This window comes from Chiloscyllium plagiosum, chromosome 20, assembly GCF_004010195.1.
Source record: "Chiloscyllium plagiosum isolate BGI_BamShark_2017 chromosome 20, ASM401019v2, whole genome shotgun sequence".
Classification (NCBI taxonomy): domain Eukaryota; kingdom Metazoa; phylum Chordata; class Chondrichthyes; order Orectolobiformes; family Hemiscylliidae; genus Chiloscyllium; species Chiloscyllium plagiosum.
Window position 1 is genome coordinate 19,125,676 of NC_057729.1, and position 12,761 is coordinate 19,138,436.

At 38.1% G+C, this 12,761-nt stretch overlaps 1 protein-coding gene across 2 annotated transcripts in view; it reads left to right on the forward strand.

Moving 5' to 3' along the window:
- The window catches only part of nfatc2a (nuclear factor of activated T cells 2a), a 141,282-nt gene that overhangs the window by 70,114 nt on the left and 58,407 nt on the right, over positions 1-12,761 (forward strand). For both annotated transcript variants that reach the window (XM_043710246.1, XM_043710247.1), the window contains exons 7-8: positions 7,282-7,337; positions 11,420-11,549. In XM_043710246.1, the coding sequence (XP_043566181.1) occupies positions 7,282-7,337; positions 11,420-11,549 (186 nt within the window). The remainder of the gene's footprint in view (positions 1-7,281; positions 7,338-11,419; positions 11,550-12,761) is intronic.

Genomic DNA, 12,761 nt, shown 5'->3' on the forward strand with positions numbered 1-12,761 from the left:
TTCTGAAAAGACAGATATCTTTGTAGAATGGCAGGGTGTGGAAATAAACCTAAAAGGGTGCCTCCTTATGCAGTCCAGGGAATTGAAAGCCATCACACATGATGTTGTGACTCAAACTGAAGGGAATTCCTGGATTAGTGCTGGTTTTAATTTGGTAAAGCCTTTGTTGTGGTTGGATGGTAGCCAATCTCTTCTAAAAATTGCAGGAGGCATGGTTTGACTTTCAACAATGGATATGCTGATGACTACTGTTTTAACTGTTAGGGCTGTTAGCTCCCACTCAAATTAATAGAACCATTCATTCATTCATTAAATGAAGTCCATTCCTGGATTTGCAGCAAAATTGGATAAAGGGCTATAATTAATTCAGCTAAATGATTGTTCCCGCTCACTATAAGATCTCAGCCAAACAATGTTTTGGCAAAGGTTTGATTTGATTCGAAATCAATGCTAGTGACATTATTTACATTATATTCTTATGAAACATAAATTAAATTTTTCTGATGATCCAGTTACTTGTAATAAATTCCTCATTCATCTTTTAATTATTATTTTGCATTCTTCAGTTTCAGAGATAATTAGTGCTGGTAATTTACATCAAAAGATCTCAGGTTTGTTATGTACTGCTTGGTTAGATTGTGCACAACAGTTTGTTTGTTCTACAGGTAGATAGGATAGTGAAGAAGACATTTGGTATTTATTGGTCAGTGCATTGAGTACAGGAGTTGGGAGGTCATGATGTGACTGTACAGGACGTTGGTTCGGCCACTCTTGGAATTCTGCGTGCGAATTTGTTCTCCTTCCTATAAGAAGGACATTGTGAAACCTGAATGGGTTCAGAAAATATTTACAAGGATGTTGTCATGTTTGGAGGGTTTGAGCTATCGGGAGAGGCTGAATACACTGAGACTATTTTCCCTGGAGTGTCGGAGGCTGAGGGGTGACCTTATGGAGGTTTATAAAATCATGAGGGGCATGGATAGACTAAATAGATGAGCTTTCTTTCCCTGGGATGGAGGAGTCCAAAACTAGAGGGCATAGATTTAGGGTGGGAGGAGAATGATTTAAAAGGGACCTAAGGGGCAACCTCTTTACACAGAGGGTGGTGTGTGTATGGAATGAGCTGCCAGATGGGGTGGTGGAGGCTGTGCAATTACAACATTTAAAAGGCATCTGGATAGGTATATGAGTAGGAAGGGTTTAGAGGGATATGAGCCAAATGCTGGCAAATGGGACTAGATTTATTTAGGATATCTGGTTGGCATCGATAAGTTGGACCAAAGGGTCTGTTTCTTTGCTGGGTATCTCCATGACTCAGTGCCTCTACAGAGGTATTCTATAAGCCAAACTCAGATCACCCTTACTGCTCCAGTATAAGTTTTGACTGATACCTGTTGTATTTCTGTGATAAACTGACAATTTTCTTGTTTAGAGATAATTTTAGGATTAGGTTATTACAGCTGGATTTTCTCAAGAGGTTATAAAAATGGTTTTAATTCATCAAATTGAGGTCATTGGTGTAAAAGATAGTGGTTTCATTGTATTCCTCAGTTATTCCTTTTTATTGATAACTTTCTGTTTATAGATATATAAATCAAACTGTTTGAACATAACCTCTAAAGCAAGTGAGACTTGAACCCAAGCCTTCTGGCCCAGAGAGATGAACACTATCATTGTGCCACAAGACTGCTTTAACATCCAGTTTATATGCATTTCATTCTTTTCATGAAACTTTCATTCACTCTTGAACACACCATTCAGATATTCATCTCTACAACCCTACCTATTGAGGCAGTTGTACTGAGATAATTTTTAATATCCAAATAAACCTGTTGGACTATAACCTAGTGTTGTGTGATTTTTAACTTTGTACACCCATTCCAACACCTGCAGCTCCAAATAAAGTTTTACTTAATGAAGCATTTTTCTGGTGTGAATCAAGATTAGCCTTCCACTGCTATGGAGTAAGATTCATTTAATATTAAGCAAATGGTTCACATGGACAGAAGTTACTTAAATACTATATTTTCCAATAGAGTATGTCTCCCTGTGCATAATGCTCCTGGAAGGTCACTTTGTGTTAAATTTAGCTTAATTTCTTAGAGCTCACTCACTTTGTGTTCACTTGGAAGCTAAAAGTCCCTGTGGGATACCTTTTTGGCTAATGGGCAGGAAGGAAGGATTAGTAGTTGTGAAGGATGAAGTGTGAGAATAGTTGAGTGTAAATGCTGCACACAATAGTGAGGTTTGCAGTCCTTGTGCATTGGTGAGATTTGTGCGTAGAGTTGTGTAGGGTTAAAGTTAGAGAGAAGACAGTGGATCTGTTTTTGTGGAGCACAGAAGATCATTGACCTTTTTCCTGCACTGCTGTGCATTCCATCTGATGCTAAAGACAATACTGAATCAAGCCACTGTCTGTGTCCAGGTTATTTGGCCTTGGCCTCCTCTCATGGTCTTTTGAGTAAAGGATAGCCCTCTTCTTGACCACTCCATCCATTAGGAGCTTTAGAAACCAGGATGCCAGCTTCCCTTTCTGACACACTCCAACTTCCTCTGAGAACAGTGTGGAAGATGGTTCCTGGCTTCCAGGACCTGAAGAGCTGTGCATTTGGGATTTGGATAAAATGCCGGTGGTTTGTATACTAGAAGATTGTGGCAGAGGTGGGAATTTTGGCACTCCTGTGACATGATTGCACAAGAAGGTTGCCAGTGAGGCTAGTTGCATAACTAATAAGGCATAGAGAGGAAGATACTGAGAAAAGTCATTGTAAGCCATAATAGGACAACCACCTGAAACTCCATAAAAATAATTTAGCCTCAAAATGGGAAACTTCAGTGCATTTATGGTACAGTCTAAATGTCACTGCTGTCAGATATATGATTCAGGTCTTCACAAAATTACCATTTGGCATGAGTTCAAATGTGACTGAAAGAAATGGATATTTATCTGTAAGTGAGTAGCGATGTATAATATAGTGATAGAAATCTTTTGCAGAATAGAAGAGTTTTTCAGAGAATAAACAAGTAAAACATATCTCTTGTGGTTGAAGAATCAGCGATTGGGGGCTATTAGGGGAGTGAGGAGAAAAGGTGGGGCAGTTTACTTACGTAGAGGGTTGTTGGCACATTCAAACACAGGCAATGGTTGAGGCAGAGTACGTTGTCTTTTAATTGAAAGTTAGAAACATGTTTCAACCTGAGAAACAGACAAGGCAAGGGAAAGACTTCTCCACCTGATGCTGTTTGGCTTGCTGTGTTCTTCCAGCCTCCTTGCTTGTCTATTAAGGGAATTGTTCTAGCAAAGAGCTAACAAAGAGAGACAGTGGGCTGAATAGCTTCCTTCAGAGATACAACTTCATATGATTCTGTGACATGACTTGTAGTAACATCTTCTGGACCTCTCATTTTGTCAGTTCAGTTGGTTCTAACAGCAGCAGCCTTGGAGGATAATGAGAAAGATAACAGTGATGGGAGGATATCATAAAAAAAATGACAGAATAGACGGAAAAAACCAAATAATATATGGAACAAAATGCATTGCAAGTACTGGCCAGCAATTCGACTGTGGTCAGCACATAAGAAGTTTATTTGAGTAGACCGGATCCCAATGGTGCTGCTGCAAATATTTTCATGTAGGTGAGATATATGCTGTGAATGCAGCCTTGCTTGAAATCATGGGATTTGACTTGAGGATCTGGTTTTAATCATAGGATAATGTTAATGAGGCTTGCACTTGCATGTAGTGCAGCCTCACTCTGTGCCACAAAATTGTGTGTCACAAAACGTGGTGCTCAGCGAATTGGACCTGAAACCTCCCACATGGTTCCAGGCTGCAGGAGGAGCCTCACAAGATCAGTCTTCTGCTTTAAAATTTCCCAAATATGAGTTTAAAAATAGACAGTTTGTTTGAAAATTATGTTGTGAGACCAGTTGCTTCTCAGAACAGTTACACTTTCTGTTTGGTATTGATTTAAATGGAATCCTTCTAACCAGAAAGAAAATCAAATGTTACGTGTTTCCAAATATATCAAATATAGCTATAATTACAGTTTCCTAAAATATATGGCATGTGGTGAATAATTAGAAATTAGTCATTGTATGGGACTTTTCATGAAAAGAATTAGAATCAGCTTTAGTACAATGTAATATAATAGATTAATGTCATCATTCAAAACTTCTTGGGTTTTTTATTTCAACCAATAATTAGAATATTCTTTGCAATGAAGTCGTGGTTTATGTCAATTGAAAGTGCAAAATTCTGATAAATGTGAGTCAGGGCGATTTCCCTAAATTACAACACCTGCTCTACGGAGAAAAAATAATGTGTAGGGACAACAGCATCCAACATAAATAGAACTCTAAATTAAAACCATTAGTGGGCAAAAGCTGAACAAGTTCAAATGGAATTCATCTTTCCAAATTTGTTTCTCCTTTTAAATGCAGCAGTAAAAGAAATTTCACTCAAGCACTTGGAGCTAATTCTCTGAAACTAATATTTGAAAAGCCCAGTTTCAAGGTTACTGTATTAAGTTATCGATTGAATTTTGTGAAGTGCTTCAGTTGACATAATGGTTGATTTTTGGAATGTCAACGTTAATCATTTCAGCAACAGTTTTCAGTGGGAATATGGATAAAAATTGTGATTTTGCTTCATTAAATAATTGCCTGGAAATTTTATTGGTGTCATGTCTGTTTCACAGGTGTAAGGTGTCAGAACTACGCTGTCTATCGTATTGAATAGGACTTCTTCATAGTTGTTTAGGGTGCAGCAGATGGTGTTAAACTGTAATTAAAACTTCTAAGCTTTAGGACACTTAAATAAAATGTGTCTGCCTCAACCAAATATAAAATGTGGTGCAAGCATTGCAAAAGAGTGAAGGAAGGTTATTGAAGTCATTCTTGTGAGAATGAAGGGTGTAAGCAGAGAATATTGTTACCTTGACTATTGTGGTAAAAATATTGAGTTTCTTTTGGCATTGCACACCGTCTAGGAGCTGAATTCCTATATTGACCACATTTCATTGGTGAAGGAAATATCTGGAAGGGTTCTAGCCTTCAGGGTCAGCAGGTTCTCTTTCCCTCTGTCTGTTGTGTGAACTTTGGTTTCCAATCAGTGATCTGCCTGGATCTGTTCCAAAGTTTTTTTTTTCAATTTCCTCAGCTTCCTTACACCTTCTCTTGAAGAGGTGCTCGTCGCCTTCGAGTGGCAACGGAGATCCTTGATTCCTCTCCCCGTACACCCATCACCCCCTCTAACAAGTTTTCAGCCAGTGGCCAGAATGGGCAGTACTGTCTAAATTATTGTAATGACCAAAAATTTCACAGAGACCTTGTTGTAATGGGAAAAGACGCATCTATTATTTTCCAAACCTCTCTTCATTCTAATTCCAATGGAGTTAATTACAGGGGTTAAATATGTTGAGACATTATGTAAATTAAGCCTGTTTTTCTCTAGAATTTTAGAAAGTTAAGGTTGATCTGATTGAAATCTCCAAGATATTGATAGAAGAGAAAAAGGTTAGATAAATAACAGTTATTTCTACTGGTTGGGGATTCTAGATCAATGGGGTATATTCTAAGAATTAGGGCCAGACCATTTCAGAGAGATGTTAGGAAGCATTTCTATTCACAAAGAGTAGTAGATGCTTGGAACACTCTTCCACAAATGACAGTAGATACTGGATTCATTGTTTATTTTAAATATGAGTTCGTGAAAATCTTTGTTAAGCAAAGGTACTAAGGGATATGGGCCAATGACAGAAATATGGAGTTAGGCTGCAGATCAGCTATGATCACATTGAATTGTGGAACAGGCTTGAGGAGCTGAATGGCCTACTCCTTTTTCCTATGGAGGAAATTACAATGGGACAGAAATTAAAGTGACCAGTCCACAAGCCTTGCAGTACTATATCTGATTGGCTGGCAGTGTCAACATCAACAATCGTATCAATAAGAGTCTATAGTGGACCTTTAATTATTCATTTCCATATGGCAAATGAGTGCTGATTTTGCAACCCATCCACCTTCTGTATTTTGGAGGTGAGCTCGGGTAAACGTGAGAAAGTGGTGGGCTTCAGATCTATGTTATGTGCACCCTGCCCAAAACACAGCAAGCATGGGCATGTAATATTCATGTGTTGCTGGAAAAGCACAGCAGGTCAGGCAGCACCCAAGGATCTCCAGCATCTGCAGTCCTCACTTTCTCCATGTAATATTCATGCCATTGATTTCAGATATAAATTGTGACATACTGCCATTAATTTTACATTCATTTAGCTTGTGGTTTTTGTATGTTATTTCTTTGTATTGGAAGCTTTTACCTACAGCTCCCTGTTCTGTCAGACACAATCTGTAAGTATTATTAATCCGACTTGTAGCCCACTTTTACAGAATCATGAAATGTTCCAAATCTTTGGGATTACCATTTTTTTGGCAATCTTGAAGGCTTCTTGCTTTGATTTAACAGAATCTATAATTTCATTTATTAGCCACAATTGAAATGTTTTCTTTGCTGTTTTGTGTGCCTAAAAGAACTTGTCGGATAATATTTTGTTATAAAATATGTATATTATCTGTGTAGTTTTAATGTAGTTCCCCAATGCACCAAAACCCATTTTGCACCCCCCATAGCTTATATGTATTAAAATTTAATACCTTAGTTTCTGATTGAATTGCATCACATTCAAAATTAATGTAAGATGTTATCATATTCTGGCCACGTTTTCCTAAAAGCTTCTTTATAACATGATTATGAATTATCTCTTTTGCATTGCTCATTTCAGTAAGTTCCACAAAGTATAATAGGTGGGCAGACCTGAAATTGGCAACCGCTCTGCCATTTTTAAATGAATAACTAGCACGTAATTGAGGTTGATACCAAGCTAACTGACTTGAATACTCTATTACCCTTGCTATACTATGGATTGCATAGGCATATGTGTGGGAGTGGGCAAACCATTTTTATTCACAATTGTTTAAAAGGTGAAACGAAAGGAGGAGAATGTTCTTTGAGGAGGTGTCCTTTGTGCATTGTGGGGCATCACTTCTAACAAGATGTTACACCCCTCTTCCTTTATTTTTTCTCACCTTCTCTTCCACATGTAATAGGCTGAAATATCATCTGGTTATGCAGTTGTTGATGTTTTTCGCAAGCATGGTCTCTTAAAATGCACCCAGTGACATGAATTCATGTTTGAAACTGAACATTGCTATGTTAAAAATAATTAAATTATAATGCTTTTATATCATTCAATCTCAGTTGTGCTCAAACATTTCTTTCAGATGGACAGCAGATATGGGAGGTTGAGGCAACAGTGGATAAAGATAAAAGCCAACCTGTAAGTATGAAGCTGCAAGGGCATTCTCCCTCAAATGACAAGAATCTGTTGAGGAAAGGATTTCCGTTAATGTTTAATGACAGGAAGATATTGGCTCATTAAAATAAATACAATTAACCCTTGTAAGTATTACAAACTTGTCAGAAACTGATTAAAATTGCTGATAAGGTTTAGGTTTTACATAAAAATCTTTTTATTCAACTGCCATTAACTAATACAGCATTGCTAGGATTACAGATAATTCAGAACTAACCAAAAATCTTCACATTTAAGAAGTAACTTGTTATTGGGCAGATTAAAACAAATATACTTTTCTAGTTAAATAGCCATTGTAATGATGTTGAATATTAGTTAGTCTGTAGCTTGTGTGTAATTTCCATTATTTTGTTTAAAACAATAATGTGTGGTGTCATCATCACTGGCTGTTTACATCACTGCTTCCATTTTTAAACGTGGCACCCAGTTCTATTGCTACAGAACTGTCCATAACTCTAGCTACCACCTTTATGCTGTCAGACAACTTGTTTGAAATATAAGGCCGAATGTAGTTGGCAGGAATTTTGGTGTGGAGGTCAGGGGTATTTAATTGGATGATTTCTGATGACGCTGATGGTGAGGATGGTTTTTACATTCAACAGCAAATTGAGGTCCTTATGTGGGTCATTAATGCCTTCTCCCCTCCCTCCTCCCTGACATTCTCCCCATGAGCCCTCTATCCCGTAGCATCACTCACATGTGGCCTGGGATCCAGTAACAATACTAAGTCTCTGGTAGGCATCACATCAGCAGCAGCTGCTACCTTCCCTATGACCATGCTGTTCAGTATAGCTGCTGGTCTCCGATTAGTTGGCAGCTTTTGGTGGGTGGGGCTTTCACTGCTGGTTTGATTGCGGAGAATGACTGCTGTCCACTGACATATCTGAATGTCACTTAGAGTGGCAAGTCTTCCCTAAAAGAGGTAGCAAAGGGCTCCTCCTGTTCTTCAACAAGTTTCCTTCAACTTCATTAAATCACTGCCACTAATTGTAGATGAGTTAAAATTTTCTGAAGATGAACATTTGAAAGATGAAAGCTCGACATTCCATTGCCATGCCACTAACTGCATGCCGATTTTATTGGCGTCCATTCAGACTCAACCAGCATGTATAGCCACCTGCTTGTCCTGGAAGTTAGCTTCAAACTTTACAAAGTACCTAGATTCAGGCTCCTGTTCACCCACCTCATCCCAGCCTCAACACCAATGTTGCTCAAACATGTCTTTCATGCTTCTTGGTCTCTATTTCGAGAAATTATAAATTGTTCAAAGTTCAGTGTGCATGTTTTGTCCTCCAGTAAGTCTTGCATATCATTTGCTCCTGTTCTTGCTCAACCTATATTAGTTCTCAATCTAACAGCACATTAGAATTAGAATTCTCAGTCCTGCTTAATGCAACAGAAGTTTGGAAGATCAAGGGCTTGATTTTCCTGGAACGGGAGACACTGTCTGAAAAGAGGCTTGGATTCCTCGTCCCTGTGGCCCCAGTGCTGATTAAGGGTGCTGACTGGTACAGATCACAAGCCAGCATTCCTGAGTTGTACGGTTCCATTGCAGGGATTGATACTTCCTAGTCCCTGTAATTTTCACAAAAACACATTAAACAACTCTTATTTCACAGTCCCTCGGAGCTGTTATGAGTCATAATCTGGATGAAACTTATAAAAGGTTCATTTAGAAAGCCTTATCCATGCCCTTTATGTCAATATAAGCCCCTCCACTCACCCCCGGCTCATCATTCCCTCCATGACAAGCTATGTCTCTCCTATACCCATTGCCCCATCCCCCAACTCATGTACTCTGCATAGTAATAGTGAACCTTATGCTAACAAAAGTATGCATGAGAAAAACATTTAACAAAAAAGTCATTCATTCGTGACTTTCTCTTTATCCTAAAGATGATTAAAAGCCAGTGAAAGTGTTAATCATCCATTTTACTTAAAATACCAATAGCAGGACCTGCAAACATTTAAAACCTTCTTAATTTGAATAAACTTTGTGTAATTGACAGAACATATTACAAGAAATGAGTTGTTAATTGGGTATTTGTTTTCTCTGGGGCATAGCCATTTCAACAGGCTAATGGATTTCTGGGCTCCCAGCTGCGAATATAAAACAAAGGTTATGAGGGGACAAGATGGGTCTGTGGGGTGGATGAGGTGGCATGTGTTGACATGGATGGGGCATTGGAATGAATGGGAGGTGAAGAGGGACGAAGTTTTGAGGGCTATTCTCCGTTTTGATATCATTTTTCAATCAGGACAAAGTTCCAGGTACAGGCCCTTTGAGCAGCTCACTTTAACCCCTTTGCCTTCTCCAAACTCTTACAGTGTGGTAGGCCCAACCTGAATTATCAAGTCCCCAACAACCCAGAAATAAAACCCCACATCTGCTGGGACTTTCTCCTGAGATGGGTGAGCCAAGACTCCTGCTGTCTGCATCCATCAATAAATGTTGGTAATATTTGTGTCAGCTGAAGACTGGACAAAAAATAGAAAACCCAATTCGAAGAAGTTGAAGTTTTTTTGACAATGGAATTTGCATGAATCCTTTAACACTAATATTTTAGACTTTTATAAAATTGCATTGATGAGCAACTAAATGCTAAGGATGATTGATTAGATCACAATTCTTTTGTTTTTAAGCAATAATGAAATGATATTACTGTACATAACTCTAATTAGGAGTAATATAAAGTTCTGTGAAGTTACAGAAAGATGTCAGTAATGATAGAATGATAGGGGCAACACGGTGGCTCAGTGGTTAGCACTGCTGCCTCACCAGGTTTAATTCAGGCCTTGGGTGACTGTCTGTGTGGGTTTCCTCTGGGTGTACTGGGTTTCCAGTGTAAAGATGTGCAAGTTAGGTGAATTGGCCATGCTAAATTGCCCATAGTGTTCAGGGATGTGTAGGTTAGCTGCATTAGTCAGGAGTAAATGTAAGGGAGTAGGTCTGGATGGGATACTCTTCGGAGGGTCAGTGTGGACTTGTTGGGCCTAATGGCCTATTTCCACACTGTAGTGATTCTATGATTGTAACTATTTTCACCGTAGGGTGCAATTACTTTTGTTGTATCTTATTAAAGGAGCTTTTGTTTCCAGCTGCATAGCAGAAAATATGAACATATAACCTAATCATATATTCTTCACATAATTAACTTGCTTAAATGCTTCATGATTACAGGTTTTTACTGTTATAGATGTTTGTAAAGAAAAGAGTTACTTTTCTCCTTTTTGGACCCTTGCACAATGCAGCATGTGCTCTATTTACTCCTCCTTAAGAGGGCAGGTTTGTAACCCTCTTCAAAGATCTTTATCAATGGCTCTCCATAACTGAAGTCAATTATTCTGACTTCCCATTCCCTCAGTGAAAAAATATACTGCTTCCAGTCAGAGAATAAGTGCAGACTACGGTTTGAAATTCTCAATACAGTTAATCCTGAGGACATAATGGCATTAATCATTCCACGGTTCAGTTTCAAAATCTTTTTGGTGTCCTTTTGAAAATAATTAGAATATCACACCAGCCCTTTTTGACTTTACTGTCCTTGGTGCTGTTTTGCCTACCACATACAAAGGACAGTGTGTTGAAACTATTATATCCTGCTCTTTAAGAGCTGCAATGAATTATAGATCAGACAAGATCAAGAGCAAGGAAATTTCTGTGAGAATCTTGACTTTGTACAGTTGACTGTTGGCTACCAAACAGACCAAGGTAGGACAGTTGTGCAGCAACAGCGAAGATGTGATGTCTGCAAATGTTGGATACAGAGCTCCTTAATGTTTGCAAACAAATTAAACAGCAAAAGTTAATAATGAACACAGCATGTATATTTTCAGATGAATTACTGTTCAGGTTTATAAACTGAGCACTACAACCACAATTTTTAAAATTTTGGGAAGGAAAATCTCATTAACCTAGTTGCTGCTTATCCTGATTAAAATAAGTCATTTGCTTTATTTTACAGAGTTTTATAGTATGGCAAAAATAATGAACCAGGTGCCATACAATTGCTATATTTTTCACGTTCTGCTTTTTTGCTATTTAGAACATTCTTTTTGTTGAAATTCCACGCTATCGGAACCAACATATCCGCACACCAGCTAAAGTGAACTTCTGTGTTGTTAATGGAAAAAGGAAAAGGAGCCAACCACAGAGATTTACGTATCTCCCTGCAGGTAAATGACTTGGAGAGACATCAATGCACCTCTCGTCCTAAGCATTTAATACAGCTGAACCCGGAAAGGTGTTTGGGTTCAGCCAAGTTCAAGTTGGCATTTGGATGAAACATGTTGCCCATCTGACTTACACTGGGGCATAGGGGGAGAGGAAAATCTGCCCCAAGGAATTGAATTAATAACCCAGCTGCAGTCTGAATCATGTCTCCAGGCTAACTCAATACAAATGTTGGCAAGCATTTTTTTTTAGCCTTCCCTAAAGCTTAAGGCAAAAGCCAAGCCACATTCAAACAAATACACATTGTGCACATTTTGTTACTTATGTGCAAGACTGGTGGTTAGTTTTGCATATAGCTGAAAGTTAAAATCCAGGAAGCCTCAGCAACTCGGGCATTTAATCAACTGGGCTTGTTCAGCAATTTTAGGTGATTTGAGTCAAATTGATTTGGATTGGTTGCAATCTTTTGAGATGTTTATTCAGTTAAGTTTAGTTCACATTGTTAGGGAGGTTTACTGCATACATCCAGTCTGATTTAAAAACTGATAATTTTATGGTTTTGAATTGAAAAGCATTAAAACATTTGTTTTAATGTTTGCTGATCATCTATTTTCCAGTAAGGTACTTTGTTGTTACAAGTTGTGACAAGTTGTAATATTGATATGTGCAACTGCTTTTTGGAGATATGAGGATCAACCTATGAAGTCGCAGGAAGAGTTTCGTTCCTGAAGCAATTTTCTGCTAATCTGACTTGCTATCAGAGAAATACTGAGTTATCAGAGCCAGCGAAATTGCACTAGAAACTTAAAGTAGCTAAGCTTCACTTAAGAGAGTGATCTGAAGTTCAGAAGCTGAAACATTTAAACAAAAAGAATAGAGAAGGTCCTTAATCACTTTTAAAATGCTGTCTTAATTTGCAAAATCTCTCCTGACTGGTGTCTCATTGCGTGGTATGCATTGGTCAGTTTGAGACTAAACATGTAATACCATTGCATATTCTAATCATAGAATGCATTTGAAGATATGCTTGCTTTAAAAAAAAAGAATAATTTCACATGAAATAATGTGACACTTGATGCTTTGACAGCACCTTCCAAACACATGATCACTTCCATCGAGAAAAAATCAAGAGCAGTAAATACATAGGAACACCATTACATTCAAATTCCCTTCCAAGCCACTGACTTAGAACTATATCAGCATTTCTTGTGTCA